The following is a 16,811-nucleotide window of genomic DNA, read 5'->3' on the forward strand; positions in this document are numbered from 1 at the left end:
GGCGGGGTTAATATTCATACTGCATATGTCCAGTTTCCGCACGCAATAGCTCTCGCTCATTATTCGATGAGAGGCTACAGCGGAAACGAAGTGTCAGTACAAACGTAGTATCAGTGTAAATCTATAGAACGTCTGTCGATACACATTTCTTTTAACGTGAACAGGAACTACAGTTCCCCAGTTTAAAAAGACATTTTAGGAAAGCTTCCTTTATTGTATCAAACGTGCTCTCGAGTTTATAACAACATATTAGTAACGTGTTTTGGGTCGCATCGATATCAAAGACATAAAAGAAGAAAAATTTATTTTTCTAGACTGTTTCAACTGTGTTAATCGTTTATGCATAGTTTCTTCCTTTTCAAGTCATAGAGTTAGAATTAAGTTAGAATTACGACGGTGTGCATTTAAGTGTTAAGACGAATCTGGATTCGGTTTTGATAGTGTCGTTGCAAAAAATATTTTTTGAACCGCATCCCCTTGTGTATCATCGACGCCCAGGAAACAGCAACTATGGCAAATAATAACTATACGATGAGTAGTTACAGATAGTGCAACTTTTACTATATCTAACGTAACATTCTAGCAATGCTCGTTTCTCGTTCGTGTACATTCTAGAAAAGTTTTTCGTACATATTAATTTTCATTGATGCAGCTGTAAACTTTGCTCGTGAATCACTTTGCGTTTTCTAATATCTCGACTATTGCACACCTGGAACACATTTATTCTGGCTCGTCTTGTACCATGGCACGCAAAGCGGTACAAAAGGAGATGGCATTGGATACGAACTGAAACGACATCAATTCGTTATTTATTTATGGTGTTTTTGATTAACTTGTTAATCAGGGCAGCTTAATAATCGCGTCGCTCGAATTGGTGCTTGAACATATTACAGTGGAGTCTCCCATTCAATTTAATTAAATTTAATTAATAAATCACTGTATTGACATTAGCGAGATCCAATAGCGAGCAAAATGAAACAAGTTATTATAATCATAGATGTTTTTATTCAGAGACGACCTGATTAACAGGTTAATTCATTCATCGTCACACTGTGGTACATGTAGACGCTTAATGTCAAATATAAATACGCAGATATGAATAGACAGGAATGTAATAATTAGTGTAACAATAAGTGAGATATGTTTTTACATAAATGTCGATAGTCTATTCACCATCACGATCGATATTCGTGACATTAAGTTCCCTTACCGAACAAAAAAAGCGTAAGGTAAGCTCCGGCATAAAGCAAGGAATTGAAAGCTTTATTGGTTTCTTATAACCCAGTATGACTAGTATCTGCTTTTGTAGTTCTAAAGAATGATCGTACCATTTCATATTGTACGTGCTTCTTGAAACGTTCAAACTCTGGAAATTACACAAAATCGTTTGTTATTGTAACAAAATCTGTTTTTGTTTTAAGAGCTTTATATGTATTATCTATATATAATATCATATGAAGCTCTTTACTTTTAATCTATAAAATTATGTATCTCCTCGTGTTTAAACTTTCTTCTGTGTTCCATTGTAATATCTCTTTTGAATTTATTTATATATTTTTTTAACGATGTAATCTATTTCATTTATATAAATAATTGCATATAAATACTTGCCACATCTTGAATATGATCAGCTGGCCAGGCGTACATGTATACGTAAAAGAGGAACATGATGCTGATAGCAACAAACTTCACTTTCGCTATCATCGGGGCGTCCTGTTTATAAATTATAGGTCATTTGTTTGTAGTACACGCTAAACGTTGCAAATTTCACTTACTGTGATCAGTAGAATACCACTTCCAGCCAGTATACACGTTGATATTGCTAAAATATAAAATACCATAAAGCGAAAGCAGTCAATTACTTCTTCCGCGTATCTAGACAAAAGAAAAATATCACTTACAATAAAGTTTGTAATTTAATTGCATTTATTTCACGCTAGAACTATCAGGGTTGGTCGAAACGACCAAATTCTTCGAAGTTTTTCGTGGAAATTTTTTGAATTTACAATTTCATAGATATACTTAATTTAAGTATTAATTGTCATCTCCTTTACATTTTTGGCGAAATTTCACTTGTTAATTTCTTAAAAGCAAACGTTCATTTTCTTTTCTTTTTCATATTCAATAAAAAAACTGATTCTATGTAATACAGTAAAAACATTCTTAGAGATCTCAATATTTATTTTTCATAAGATATATAAAGCTTTATCGTGCAAATATTATATATTATTATTGCGCTATATAATATTATATAATATCATATAAAGCTCTATAGATGTATAAATAATTTGTATTATTTTTTGTATTGTAAACTTTGTCCTATTCCTTCCGTTTTAATTTCTCCGACAAATTTCATATTTGATATGTGATTAATTATCAGCAAATGTTATATATAACAATTATTATAAGATAGTATTTTTACCTATTTAAATGTAGCTGTTTCTTAACGCAAGTGATCAGCGTGCGAACGTTCGTAGTTCTCTCGAGTTCGATTGTCAAGCAGTCGAACCTCGCGACTGTGAACCACATTAAAAGCGCGGCGAACACGCACATGCTAAAATGTCCGACGCCTTGACAGCAAATGGCAGTATGATGCAAGTATAGGATAAAATTTACCGGTATGTAATCGTTGCGAAACGGATATACCACACTTAATGGGTGTGGAATTGGCAAAAAGAAAGCTCCGACGACAACAAAACTAAATAGTAAGTACAGAGTTGTCACATAACCACCATAGACAGAATAGCATTTTGCTATATACAGATCGAAGATATCTCTCTCGTATTCTTTCGCCTCGTTGACGCAGGATATCATTTCTTCGATGATATGCTGTAACATATTTTACACGTCAAACACCTTCTTAATCTTTTAATTACACACCCGTCCATAAGTCACTGGACACTTGCTCGTTTCGAACAAAGTGATTATTGCGACATTAATCCTCATCTGTCCGTCATTTTTCCAACTCAGTTAACACAATGGTAAAAAAATTAACATCTACAACGAAAAAGTAAGTTATTGCTTACAACTTTATTAATTATTACTTGCGAATAAGTAAGTTATTTGTCAGTTCATTTATTCGCAATAAATAGAGTAAATTCCGATATTGAATTGCGTATAAAATACTATCAACTATAAATCACGTATAAGCCAATTTTATATCGTGATATTATTTTCTCCAGTTTTGTCTAACGTTGTAATAAATTTAGATAATTCATCCTGTATGTTACAGGATATGCATGCGTTGTATGTTCAAAAAATATAACATTTTATATAAAAACACGTGCTAAACTGATGGGGCAGATGAGGATTACGAAATATAATTTTCTCGCACTATACAATTTATTATATACAGTTTTAATTTTATTATATTAATTTACGGAAATATCTAAATTATAATAAATAATTTAAACGAATAAATGGGATCCATATAATTAAAATAATAATAATTAAAGAAAAATTAAATAAACTTTAAGAAAAGGAACAATACTTGATCGCATGCAGTATTGTGTACTTTATATTTATGAAAAAAAAAAAAAAACAATCCAAAACATACTTTGAAAACCTGTAAATTAGTTCAATACAAATACAAATTATTTCAAGAATTTAAACAATAATAAAATTAGGATATTGTTTTCGCAATCGTAAATGGTTATTTCTAACATAAATGGTAACCATAGTTTATTAAGTGTTCGTTGATTTATGGACAGGATTGTACATACATACATATCGTGTATTTTTTTATATATAATAATATATATAATAATAATAGCAATAATATCTGTCTGAACAGAATCGTTTCGTAACCATTCCGTGTTCGAATGAATAAAATCGATCTTTATGTGAATCAAATATCAAAGGATGAAGCCAAAAAAGAACCACTTACTTGCAAAGTGTCGTGTTTTATAAAGCATATACTAGTTTGAACGACAATTTGAATGCAAGCTATTAACTGAATCAAGCACCTATAAAAGCGCATCATATCGTTGATTGATATGTACACGAACACCGAGTATATTGATGGCACGATCAGGAGAATAGCGTGAATGATACTAATGATTTGCATGACTGACAGACGAAAGTGTTGGCTCTTGCTGCTGTTGCTAGGACTCGGCCAACAGAAGGTCACCGCTACGAAAAGCCAAGTAAAATGAATCACTTTCTCCGGCGTTGCACGTTTCAACATGATTTCTATAGATATCGTTTATCGCTTAATTACGCTAAACACGATTTAATTGATGTATTAAGAGAGATCTGTCGGAGGATTCTTCGAATCCAGGAAATTATTAGACTTCTTTGAACTTATAACTACATAATCACGAATGTTGTCGGTGAAAAATTGTCTATACACACGGGCAAATTAATAAATGAATACGCGACCCTATTTGGAAGTAATGTAACGATTAGCAACTTCTCGCGGCACTGCTACGTACAGTTGCTAACTTACTTCGCTCGGCAACAATTATAAGTTGCATTATACATATATATTCCGGCGGTACGCCGTATTAGACAGGCGCAAAGGGAAAGTATTACGTAACAGAAATTACATTTCATTAACACGTCATGCAAAAGTAGGGAGAGATCTTCTTTCGGGAAGGGATGTAGTGTATATAGATATATGTACATATATGGTGGATCGTACTGCTTTATAATCATGCAGTCAGTCGGTCGTACGATAGTCATCTCGCGGGTATTCGTGCGTACAGTGTGAGATAGCTGTTCCGTTGATTCAGAACAGAATTTCACACTGTATTCATTTCTTTCGAGTTCAGTGTTCGTGATTAGTAGTGTCATTTGGAAATACGAGTGTCGTCTGTATCTTGAAAATGAAGAATTACAACTCATTTGAAAGCTACATTATTAAACGCCTAATGCAATCACGAACAATATCGTTTAAAGTGAGGCTGATTGTGAATATGAACGCGTGTGAATGTGCAGTGATTGAACCTGGCAAGAAATTTATAGCTATTAAACGTTTCATATATATTTATTTTTATTAATACAACAAGGCTTATACTTTTCTAGTGTTATAGGGACTGTATTCGTTACTATCAAGGCTGTCGCAATAAATATTTCTCATCGTGATTGCCGCAAGGAATTCGTTTCACGGGTCCAGAAAGACAGTTGGAATCACATGTTCATACCGAGTTACCCTCTAACGCGATACGCAAAGTCGTGAAAATGGAGAAAGCATTGGAGAGGTACTGAAATATTATGTATAAATATGTTACATTTAAATTGTAATTGGTATCAATGGCATTAAGTATAATAATTTAAGATTCACGTTATTTTTATCCTCTGTTCAATATTAGATCAATTTAACCCAACCTAACGCAGTACAATATAATTATTGGACTGTGGCTATACTTGCAAAAAAATCCACAGTCTAATAATTATAAAATATATATATATATATATATATTTCTGTCATTATATTTTAACCATTTTTAAATGATATTTAGCAAAATAGATATCAATGAAAATTTTGATATTTACTTTGACCTATCGCCATTTACAATCGGCACGATTGTTGGCGGATTAATTTTGAAATTTTCAATTTCATTATTAATCTGTGTGAGAAAGACTAAAAAATATAACGTTAGATTAAGTGCAAAAAATTTTGCTGATCTGACATAAATTACTCGATCGATAATCTAACAATGCCATTTGATGATTGAATAATCAATCGATATAGACACTTTGACTTACCGAACAATAGTAAGGCAAAGAAAACTCTGGCACTACGCAATTGATGGAGAAAATGACCGGTTCTTGATATACCAACACGTTTAGCAGACACTTTTGCATTTCTAACGTCGTTTCGTACCATTTCCCGTTGTATCCACTTCGCGAAACCTTTTCGCTCTGAAAATTACAGAAGGTTATGCTTGATCAGAACAAAATGAACATTTTTATGAAATTATCATATATTCCCGAAGAGAAACAGAAATACAGAGAAAAATTTCTTTTGAATTTTGGACGACTTCTTGATCCATGATGTTCTAAATTCTTCATTTCATCCTTAACCTTCTCTTGTTAGATAGATACTTTCTTAATTTTTGTTTCAAAGAGATTCCTAGAGATGTGAACGTCCATGTCAGGATTTTGAACTATTCGTGACAGAAATTACATAGCAGATGTGAAACAGTGTATTTTTGGTGATTTAAATAATTTTTCGTAATATTAATAAAAGCTTCTGTGTATTGTAAGTTTTTCTATTTTTCAATATTTTAACATCTTCAAAATTTAATTCTTTAATCGTCGGTAATCCTAGCGTTAAAGACATTTTTATTCTGATATGACATTTTCATTGTTAAATTAATATATAGAAAAATCATGCATAAAGATTTACCATATCTTTAATGTGATCAGCTGGCCATGCGAACATGTACATTTCCACGAGTCCTGTCATACATATGGTTACGAACTGCAGCTTCACAGTCATTGACAGATTCTGTTTGCGTAAATTACACTATGAATTTGTTATACTGAATTATGACAGAAGAAATGAACGACTTGAACGTTAAAAAAATTTTGTAAAAAAAAAATATTGAAGATATTGAGAATATTCTTATTTTTATTTATTTTTTTTTTAAGTTTCGTTCAATGCATTTCGCTTTTTCCCACAGGAAGTATGAGTCAAATTCTAGTCAAAATAAAAAATTAAAACATTTTTAAATGTACATTTTATAAGTACAATGAGACGAGATATGTGTTACTCAAAATCTAACACCCGATTTTTTATTGCATGTCAAATTTAACTATTACAATTATATAACTAATAATCTGATTTTGTAATTCCAACGACTCTAATGTTAAATAAAGTTTATATCAAAGAAATCGAAATGAAAGGTAAAGGAAAACCCTAAAACGTGTTCCTTTTATGATCAGGTTCAAAGTGCATCTCAATATCTTGAACAATTTTTTTTAAATAAATGCTTGAACTGTCTACGGTATTTCTAAGAAATACTCGTAACTTACCATAAGAAATATAATGCCGCAAAAAGTTAGTCCGCACGTGCTTACTATTATAGCATAAAATACTACAAAGCGGAAGCAACTGATCACATCTTCCGCGTATCTGAGGGAAATTAGAGATTTTGTATCTAACAGGAATGCAGTCGTTCATGTTTACGTCGTGCCGTTGTAAAATGTGTTCATACCTTCTCAAATACAACTGTTTCTTAATGCAAACTATCAGCATATCAATATTCCTGCTCTTTTCGAACTCCATAGCCAGACATTCGAATCTCGCGACCGTGAAGAAAAGTAGAAGCGCTGCAAACAAGCTTATGCATGTATGTCCAGCACATTGAAAGCAAATGAAAGCTTGATGAAAATATAGGATAACATACACTGGTGTATAATTAACACTGAATGGATATTCCGCGTCCAATGGAAATGGAACTGGCACGACCAAAGGTCCCAGCAGAAAAGCAATCAAAGTCGTATACACGACAGCTACGTATCCTCCGTAAAACCTATTGCATTTGTCTATGTACATGCAGAAAATATCCCTTTCGTATTGTTGCGCTTGTTTGACATAAGTCATAAGCTCGTCGACCACATGCTGCAAATAATTAAAAAGTCCATACAGTGATTCGGATATTTGTAGAAATTTTTTTCTGAATACATTGTGAGTGCACTGCAGTTCTTTGTGCAAATTCACACTTTTAAAAACGTAATTTAATTTATTTTCTTTTTATTTTTCCGCAACTTCATTTGTTCCTTGGTGCCGAATGGACACAGTAGTAAAGAATTAAAACGAAAAGATGATTAGTCAAATTTGCAAATTCTTTTATAATAAATTCTTTGATAATAAATAGACTAAATTTCTATTCTTGGTGTAGATGTTCAATTTTATGTTGTAATTTTGTCAAAATGGCGTAAATGGCGACCTTTGAAACAAATTATAAAATGTACACCTCCGGTGAGTAATTCGAAACATATTAAGACTTCAAAGAGGAACAACAATTTCTTCAAGCATTACGTAAAAGCATAAAATTGCACCAATACATAATCACAGTAATCACGTGTGTAATGTCATAGTAAAGACCTAATCAAATTTCAATAAACACTCACATGTAACAATATTTCTAAAAAATTTCCACCAAACACTGTTGGAAACTTCTGTGCGTAATCTCTAAGGGAAAACTTACTTGCAGTGTCTCGTACTTCACTAAACAGATGATTGTCTGCATGACAAACTGACTCACACACATCGTCAAACACACGCATTTGGAAGTGAGAATCAGATCGCCAAAGTGCACGTAAGCCCCGTACATCAAAAGGGAAACTAACATGAAACCGCTGATAGTGGTAACGACTAACACAATTTTCCTAAAAAGAACTCGGCCTCTGCTGCTGCTGGCAGGAACTGGCCAACAGAAGCTGAACGCGACGCTAAGACGGGTTATGTTAATTGCCATCTCTGGCGTCATTTCGTTTGATAAAAATCGAGAGAAACTGCGAATGAAACGAAATGAGATGTGATTCACGTGCTCGAGCGGAAAGATTCATCCACTGTATAGAGCACCATCACATTGGCGCAAAAGCAACTGAATAACATTGCCCTTGCGAAATGGCTACAACGGTCTCGGATAGCTATTGATTATCTGCATGCCATTTGTTGCACCAGGAACTGACGATAATTATGCGTTGTATTATACATTGACGGAATACGTTACGAAGTAGAACGAAAAATGCAAAAAGAAGTCGTCACGCAACGAGAGTCGATATTTAGCGAGGGTGGCGCGTACAGTAGGAAATTTTGAATTATTATTCTATGTGAATAATTAAGTAATGTAGCTATTCAATCGGTTAATGACAGAGTAGCTTGCACGCAATATTATTACGAGAAACTGTGAAATGAAAAAGCAGGAAGAACGTAATGCAGTATTGCAATCGTTATCGACGATACACATTTCTTTTAACCTTGTTTCGTACCGAATGTCTGCACCGGATGATCTTTTATCAGATTCTTGTGACGCAAGTCGGTCAAAGAAGATTAATTATTGATCACCGATACTGTTGAATGCAAGAAGGGGCTTGATATTCTAAAGTATTTTCTATCAACACTTAATTAAAATAATGGAAACTACTAAGGAAAAAAGGAATATCACATAGTTTTGCAATAATTTCACTACATATAAGAATATGTATAATTTTTAAATTTGATTTTAATTGAACGTTGTCACATGCGTTCGTACATAAAATTGTCAGGCCGTCTCATAATATGTCGTGATTGCAGCTGCAGAAACGTTCTGAATTTAGAAAATATCGTCTTGTGATAAATTCAGTCCAATTGTAATTAGAAAAACAAAAAGAAAACATTTGGCCACACGAATATGGTCAATTTCGTATAAATTCTACTCGGACAATAGGTTTGTGTTACATTTTACATAAAATCGAAAACGGGTGAATTCGACATATTTTTTAAAGTTAATTCAGTTGTGAGAAAGTAAGTAGAGAAGTGATAGTGCAAAAAGAAGAGTCAGAAGAAGCGAAAGAAACAAGAAAAGAGGAAATAAATTCGTTCAAGTTCAAAAGCAGAAATATTATGGAAAAAATATCACATCGTCGTTATTTTAAAGACAAAGGTAAAAGATTTTATAAGATTTTATATGTTTATGTCCATTTACTTATGTTGATCCAGTTTCTGACAATTTTCGGCTATATTAAAATTTTTCTTACCTTCTCATCAATCACTATACTTCATATCCAAACTTTGTTTAAATTCTACTATGTTCGTTTCATTTGTACAAAGGCATTTTATAATCATTATTAATAATTATCATAATATATTTCGTTCACCAATAATAACTATTTACTGTATAATTGTAATAATAAATGAATGCTTCTATGTTGGCTCTTCTAGCATGGCACGCAAAGCGGTACAAAAGGAGAGAGCGTTCGACAAGTACTGAAATATTATCAACATTTATTATTGTAATTGTTGTTGTAGTATTGTAATTGATTTTACTCTGTCAACTTGCTCGTTAAAGCCTGTGCAACAATAAGATCACCCCTAATGTTTCAATTGAAAGAAAAAGAAAGATACAAGTCTCACATGTTCAAGATGGACAAAAAGTTTGTCACCACGAACGTAAGTTGAACATAAATTAATATCTACTTATACAAAATTTGCAGAACTGTCTTTAAAATTGTCATTGGATAACTCGAATAATTAGAGAGTGATCCTTGATGCAAAAAATTCCTTAATCAACGCTCGAAGGTTAAATCAGCTTACCGAGCAATAGTAGCGCAAAGAAAGCTCCGGTACTAGACAGTTGATGGAGAGAACCACTGGCTTCTGGTATGCCAAGACATTCAGCAGATTCTTCTGCATCCTCGCTGTATGTTCGTACCACGGTAAATCGTACACACTTTGCGAAAATTTCAAGCTCTGCGAATTATAGAAGACTGATAAGACAAGTATATCACTCACATTCATTGTATCGACGATTTACCATCTCTTTCATGTGATCAGCCGGCCACGCGTACATGTAAATGTACATGAGCAGGGACACAGTGATTCCTGTGAACAGTATTTTTGCCACCAATGGTGTATTCTGTTCGTAAATTGCACTAATTAATTCATTGTACGCAGAATCGTCACTCAAGTGTCTTACTTACCGTGACTATTGTTATGGCACATACGGTTATGACAAACGTGCACGCAGCTATGACAAACAGGACCATGAAACGGAAACACTCGACCACATCTTCCGCGTATCTGAAAAAAAAAAAAAAAAAATAAACGATCACGTACACTGACAAATATATGTAGTAAACCATCACTATCACCTCTTTAAACGTAATTGTTTCTCGATGCACACGATCAGCATGTGAATATCCGTGGTTCTCTGCAGTTCCACCATCAGACATTCGTATCTCGCGGCGGCGAACCAAATTAGAAGCCCTCCGAACAGGCACATGCATATGTGTGCGCAAATTTGGTGGCCGGTGATAATTTGATGTGCACGCACGACAGCAATTACTAACGTACGATTGACGTTAAACGGATATTCAGCGAATATCATTTGAACAATTGGAAGAAACAAGGGTCCGATCAAACCGACAGCTACTGTTGCATACGTGGCAGCGATGTAACTGCTGTAAAACACATTGCATCTCGCAAGATACACGTGATAAATTTCCTTCTCGTGTTCTTGGGCCTTCCCGATGCAACTCCACAGCTCTTCGAGTATACGCTGCAATCAATTCTTAAAGAATCGAACGAAAAGCCACGAGATAAAGTGAGTGATTACTTACTTGTAGAGTGTCGTGCTTGCTGAAACATATAATAGTTTGAACGATACATTGAATCTCGCACAACGCCTGAGTAACACAGTGAGAGACAACTTCCATGTCGTCCGATCGCAAATACATCGCGTACAATGTGGGCAAAAGTAACAAGGATATGTTAATAACCGTACAAATTTGCATCGCTTTGTAACTAAAGATCATAGTTCTGCTATTGCTCGCACGAAGCGGCCAACAAAATGTCAGAGCCACGCTCAGCCGTATAATATTAATAGCTTTCTCTGGCGTCAATTTTTTTAACATAATTTCTAATGATCGTTCGTCTTGTACGTGTTATACGACTCCGATGAAGCAACAAAGTGATACGCGCAGACTGTTGCGAACAACGATACTGTTACGAGTAATTGTAGAAATTATCACAGGCGAAATTGTCTCGCATGTACGAATGATTGAATAAAACATCACACAGTGTAGCAATTAGAACAGTATATTGATCGGTAATTTCTTCCGGCGTGTTTTAGTATGCTGTTTTATGCATTATGAATACAAGTAACGTACATAAGACGCATGTAAAGGGTTATTATCTAACAGACTCAATATTCATGAAGCATAAAGGTGGATTGGACAGGAAATATTCAGTTTCTTACCGGATTGCTTTTTACCCTTCCTATCACGAGCTAAAGCAAGGGGGAAGTTTAGATTCTTAATCAAAACGAAAAGGATATCGACATGAAATTTTCCCCAAGTGGAACGTGCATTGAAGTCGGTAGTATCATTGTGAGTTAGACACATCGAAGATAAAGGAAAGAATTGAAAACGGAGAGGCGATCGTCCAAGTGCTTATGCTACTGACAGAAAGTGACCAACGGAATGTCAAAACGACACGAAAATATGATTTTACGGTGACATTTTTCTTGATTAAAATAATGAGAAACTGACATCTCCGAAATCAAGCGAAATAAGATATAATTACTTCGCTAAGAAGGTATGTAAAATGAAATTATCTTCAATGCGTTTGTTTGCATGTTATTTGTTGGACAGCAAGTTGACTAAAGGATAACTATTGATTACATTATGCGATAGGATATGACGTAAAGGGAGAGCATCCATGAGTTGACAAGCATGAAAATAAAATACAGTAGAAGCTTCATAGCAGAAGTAGAGCTATATATTTAGTCATACTTAGCTATTTATCCAGGATAAATCTAACAAAAAGATACATTGATCCACGACAACACAATTAGGATCTACCATTTCGGACGGCTATTGAAAGATAATAATCCGTACAATGTGCACTGGCAAATTAAAAATCCGTATTCTTAATATACATATCATTATGCTCCTTTTTCTTGTGTTCACGGTCATATATGCAATTAGCATTCAGTATACGAATTCGATCAATACGTTCATTTATTACCTCGCTAAAACAGTATGATAAGGTTTGTATTTGTTAAATACGAACAAATTTACACTCATTGATACACAAATACATTACGAAATTAAAATTAAAATTATATAATTAAATATAATTAAATTAAAGTTACATTAGTATCATTGCACGGATCAATATCGCAATAAACTGAAAAGTATGAAAAGAAAAGAAAAATATTAAATGTTATTCTATATTTATTGGTGGACAAATTCACGAAAGTCAATTATCTCGTTAGTCGACATTTACATGAAAGAGTTAAGAGATTAATAAAACATGCAGTTTATTAGTTTGACTACAAAGCTCATTCATGAAAAGTACTAATTACAATAATTATTGTAAGTTTTACAAACACACTTCTACATATTAGAAAACACCGATATTTTTGTCGCATACTTACGTCAGTCGATTAAAAACGGACTTCCTATGGATTCTCAAGTAGTTTGCAAATTTCTCTTTATTGTATATTTAATATACTTCGTGTTTATACTCAAACATTGTCCGATTACTTTCGATATTTATTTTCGTTGTTACAAAGACACGGAATACTTTACCAGTTCTACTCATGACTATCATAAGTTTTCATTTTAACAATCCTAACGATGGTATAATGTATACTAATTTTGACCATATACATGTAACACGTCTATGTTGTATTCCCTTCCAGCATGGCACGTAATGCGGTACAGAAGGAGAGAGCATTCGACAAGTACTGAAATATTATCAACCTGTTATTATCAATATTCATTACATAATATTATCAATATTATCAACTCGCTCGTAATAGTTGAAGGCTGTGCAACAATAAGATCACCTCCAATCTTTCAGCTGAAACATTGAAATTGAAAGAGAGAGAAAGATGTAAATCTTACATGTTCAAGACATAAAGTTCTTCACTGCGAATATAATGAATTAATATCTATTGTATATTAATAAATATTAATATATATATACTTATATAAATTCTTACAAAATTGTTACTGACTGTTATTGGATAACTCAAATAATTAGAGAGTGATCCTTGTTGCAAAAAATCTCCCTTAATCGATGCTCGAACGCTAATTAGCTTACTGAACAATAGTAACGCAAAGAAAGTTCCGGCACTAGACAATTGATGGAAAGAATCACTGGCTTTTGGTACACCAATACATTCAACAGATCCTTCTGCATCCTCGCTGTATATTCGTACCACGGTAAGTCGTATACACTTTGTGAAAATTTCAAACTCTACGAATTATAGAAGACACATAAGACAAGTATATCATTCACATTCATTGTATGCACGATTTACCATTTCTTTCATGTGATCAGCCGGCCACGCGTACATGTAAATGTACATGAGCAGGGACGCAGTAATTCCTGCGAACAGCATTTTCGCCACCAGTGGTGTATTCTGTTTGTAAATTGCACTAATTAATTCGTTGTACGTAGAACCATCGCTCAAATGTCTTACTTACCGTGACTATTGCTATAGCAAATATAGTTATGACAAACGTGCACGCTGCTATAACAAACAGGACCATGAAACGAAAACACTCGACCACTTCTTCCGCATATCTGAAAAAAAAAAGATCACGTACACTGGCAAATATATGTAGTAAATCATCACCATTACCTCTTTAAACGTAACTGTTTCTCGATGAACGCGGCCAGCATACCAATATCAGTGGTTCTCCGCAGTTCCACCATCAGACATTCGAATCTCGCGGCGGTGAACCAAATTAGAAGAGCACCAAACAGACACACACATTCGTGGGCGCATATTTGGTGGCAAGTGATGATCTGATGTGTACGTATGACAGCACTTACTAACGTTCGATTCTTAACGTCGAACGGATATTCAGCGAATATTAGGTGAACAATTGGAAGGAACAACGGTCCGATCAAACCAACGAACCCTATAATGTACATAGCTACGATGTAACCGCCGTAAAGCACGTTGACTCTCTCAAGATACTCGTGAAAAATATCGCTCTCGTATCGTTGGGCCCCTTCGATGCAACTCCACAGTTCCTCGATTATACGCTGCATCTCTATTCTTAAAACATCGAACATTTTCCACGAAAAGCAACGAGAAAAAGTGAATGAGAACTTACTTGCAGAGTGTCGTACTTGTTGAAACATATAACAGATTGAACGATACATTGAACCTCGCATATTGCCTGAGTAACACAGTGAGAAACAATTTCTACGTCGTCCGATCGCAAATACGTCGCGTACAATGTAGGCAAGAGTAACAGGAGCATGTTAATAGCTGCAAAAATTTGCATTACTCTGTAAAATAAGGTCACAGTTCTGCTATTGCTCGCACGAAGTGGCCAACAAAATGTCAGAGCCACGCTCAGTCGAATAATGTTAATAGCTTTCTCTGGCGTCAACTTTTTTAACATAATTTCTGAAGACCGTATCCGTCTTGCACGAACAACTATACGTATCTGCTAGTAACGAAGTGATACGTGCGGATTGTTGTGAACCGCGATATGGCTACGAATAATTAGTAGATGTTATATTAATAATATTCCTTCGAATAATCGTTGAAATTATCGCAGGCGAAATTGTCTCGCATGTACGAATGATTGAATAAAACATCACACAGTGTAGCAATTAGAACAGTATATTGATCGATAATTTCTTCCGGCGTGTTTTAGTACGCTGTTTTATGCATTATGAATACAAGTAACGTACATAAGACGCATGTAAAGGGTTATTATCTAACAGACTCAATATTCATGAAGCGTAAAGATGGATTAGACAGGAAATATTCAGTTTCTTACCGGATTGCTTTGTACCCTTCCTATCACGAGCTAAAGCAAGGGGGAAGTTTAGATTCTTAATAAAAACGAAAAGGATATCGACATGAAATTTTCCCTAAGTGGAACGTGCATTGAAGTCGATAGTGTCATTGTGAGTTAGACACATCGAAGATAAAGGAAAGAATTGAAAAGGGGAAGGCGATCGTCCAAGTGCTTATGCTGCTGACAGAAAGTGACCAACGGAATGTCAAAACGATACGGAGATATGAATTTACGGTGACACTTTTCTTGATTAAAATAATGAGAAATTGATATCTTCGAGAGCAAATAAAATATAATTACTTCGCTAAGAAGGTATGTGCAAAATGAAATTATTTTCATTACATTTGTTTGTATGTTATTATTTGCAATATGTTATTTGTTGCACAGTAAGCTAACTAAAGGATAAGTATTGATTGCATTATACGTTGGTAGGATATGAGATAAAGGGACAATCATAAAAATAAAATACAGTAAAAGCTTCATAGCAGTAGTAGAGCTATATATTTAGTCATGCTTAGCAGTTTATTCACAATATCTAAGACACATTGATCAATCGCAATTAGGGTCTACCATCTCGGACGTATATTGAGAGATAATAACTATAATATGCATCAACAAATTAAAAATCCGTGTTAATATACGTATCATTATGCATCTTTTCGTCCTGTCATACCAAACATATATATGTACGACCCGTATTCAGTGTATGAACTCGATCAATATGTTCATTTGTTACCTCACTAACGCACAATAGTAATAAGATCTATTTTTGTTAAATACGAAATTTACGTGCATTAAAGCATGGATATATTATTAAATTAAAATTGAAATTACATGATTAAATATAATTAAATTAAAGTTACATTCGTACTATAAATTACGCGAATTATCTCAATATCGCAATAAAATTAAGTATGATAAGTATGAATGAATTTTTTTTTAATTTATTGGTGGACAAACTCACGTAAGTCAATTATGTCGGACAAATTGAATATTATTCTAGTGCTTATGTAATAAAATTGAGAGATTAATAAAACATACAGTTTATCAGTTTGACTACTAAGCTCATTTATGAAAATCATTAATTATAATAAATTGTAAGTTTTACAAATATACGTCGATATATTAGAGATCATCATGAAACATCGATATTTTTGTCGCATACTTACGTCAATCGATTAAAAACGGACTTCCTATGGTTTCTCAAGTAGTTTGCAAATTTCTCTTAATTGTATTTAATATACTTCGTGTTTATACCCAAACATTGTCCGATTACTTTCGACATTTATTTTCGTTAATACAAAGACACGGAATACTTTGCT

At 33.8% G+C, this 16,811-nt stretch overlaps 4 protein-coding genes across 4 annotated transcripts; all 4 read right to left on the bottom strand.

Moving 5' to 3' along the window:
- Positions 1-1,274: 1,274 nt before the first annotated feature.
- On the bottom strand, positions 1,275-2,838 carry LOC122527756. The gene is made up of 4 exons (XM_043652236.1): positions 2,423-2,838; positions 1,776-1,875; positions 1,608-1,713; positions 1,275-1,366 (listed from the first exon to the last, which is right to left on the bottom strand). Exons 1-4 carry the CDS (start codon positions 2,836-2,838, stop codon positions 1,275-1,277), a joined length of 714 nt encoding a protein of 237 aa, XP_043508171.1.
- A 2,099-nt stretch (positions 2,839-4,937) lies between these two features.
- LOC122527772 lies at positions 4,938-11,463 on the bottom strand. The gene is made up of 7 exons (XM_043652264.1): positions 11,275-11,463; positions 10,807-11,213; positions 10,636-10,735; positions 10,470-10,571; positions 10,250-10,405; positions 5,710-5,865; positions 4,938-5,204 (listed from the first exon to the last, which is right to left on the bottom strand). The coding sequence occupies exons 1-7, from the start codon at positions 11,446-11,448 to the stop codon at positions 5,139-5,141; spliced, it is 1,161 nt and encodes a 386-aa protein (XP_043508199.1). The 5' UTR covers positions 11,449-11,463; the 3' UTR covers positions 4,938-5,138.
- Positions 5,873-7,488, bottom strand: LOC122527775. The gene is made up of 5 exons (XM_043652268.1): positions 7,356-7,488; positions 7,164-7,278; positions 6,982-7,081; positions 6,353-6,472; positions 5,873-6,110 (listed from the first exon to the last, which is right to left on the bottom strand). The coding sequence occupies exons 2-5, from the start codon at positions 7,232-7,234 to the stop codon at positions 6,012-6,014; spliced, it is 390 nt and encodes a 129-aa protein (XP_043508203.1). The 5' UTR covers positions 7,235-7,278; positions 7,356-7,488; the 3' UTR covers positions 5,873-6,011.
- A 1,659-nt stretch (positions 11,464-13,122) lies between the features above and the next one.
- LOC122527774 lies at positions 13,123-16,810 on the bottom strand. The gene is made up of 7 exons (XM_043652266.1): positions 16,659-16,810; positions 14,791-14,968; positions 14,310-14,719; positions 14,152-14,251; positions 13,986-14,087; positions 13,766-13,921; positions 13,123-13,406 (listed from the first exon to the last, which is right to left on the bottom strand). Exons 2-7 carry the CDS (start codon positions 14,962-14,964, stop codon positions 13,341-13,343), a joined length of 1,008 nt encoding a protein of 335 aa, XP_043508201.1. The 5' UTR covers positions 14,965-14,968; positions 16,659-16,810; the 3' UTR covers positions 13,123-13,340.
- Position 16,811: the final 1 nt, after the last annotated feature.

The sequence above is a fragment of the Frieseomelitta varia genome, unplaced genomic scaffold (genome assembly GCF_011392965.1).
Source record: "Frieseomelitta varia isolate USP_RPSP 00005682 unplaced genomic scaffold, Fvar_1.2 scaffold_231, whole genome shotgun sequence".
In the NCBI taxonomy this organism is placed as follows: domain Eukaryota; kingdom Metazoa; phylum Arthropoda; class Insecta; order Hymenoptera; family Apidae; genus Frieseomelitta; species Frieseomelitta varia.

Coding starts and splice junctions, on each gene's coding strand:
- LOC122527756 (XM_043652236.1), bottom strand. CDS start 2,838: ATGTTACAGCATATCATCGAAGAAATGATATCCTGCGTCAACGAGGCG. Junction 1,714..1,775: donor GTGGTATTCTACTGATCACA/GTAAGTGAAATT, acceptor ATTTATAAACAG/GACGCCCCGATGATAGCGAA. Junction 1,367..1,607: donor TCATATTCAAGATGTGGCAA/GTATTTATATGC, acceptor TGTAATTTCCAG/AGTTTGAACGTTTCAAGAAG.
- LOC122527775 (XM_043652268.1), bottom strand. CDS start 7,234: ATGGAGTTCGAAAAGAGCAGGAATATTGATATGCTGATAGTTTGCATT. Junction 6,473..6,981: donor GCGGCATTATATTTCTTATG/GTAAGTTACGAG, acceptor ACAAATTCATAG/TGTAATTTACGCAAACAGAA. Junction 6,111..6,352: donor CTGATCACATTAAAGATATG/GTAAATCTTTAT, acceptor TGTCACGAATAG/TTCAAAATCCTGACATGGAC.
- LOC122527772 (XM_043652264.1), bottom strand. CDS start 11,448: ATGCAAATTTGTACGGTTATTAACATATCCTTGTTACTTTTGCCCACA. Junction 11,214..11,274: donor GCAAGCACGACACTCTACAA/GTAAGTAATCAC, acceptor AATTGATTGCAG/CGTATACTCGAAGAGCTGTG. Junction 10,406..10,469: donor CTGATCACATGAAAGAGATG/GTAAATCGTCGA, acceptor TATAATTCGCAG/AGCTTGAAATTTTCGCAAAG.
- LOC122527774 (XM_043652266.1), bottom strand. CDS start 14,964: ATGCAAATTTTTGCAGCTATTAACATGCTCCTGTTACTCTTGCCTACA. Junction 13,922..13,985: donor CTGATCACATGAAAGAAATG/GTAAATCGTGCA, acceptor TATAATTCGTAG/AGTTTGAAATTTTCACAAAG. Junction 13,407..13,765: donor CTTTGCGTTACTATTGTTCA/GTAAGCTAATTA, acceptor ATAATATTTCAG/TACTTGTCGAATGCTCTCTC.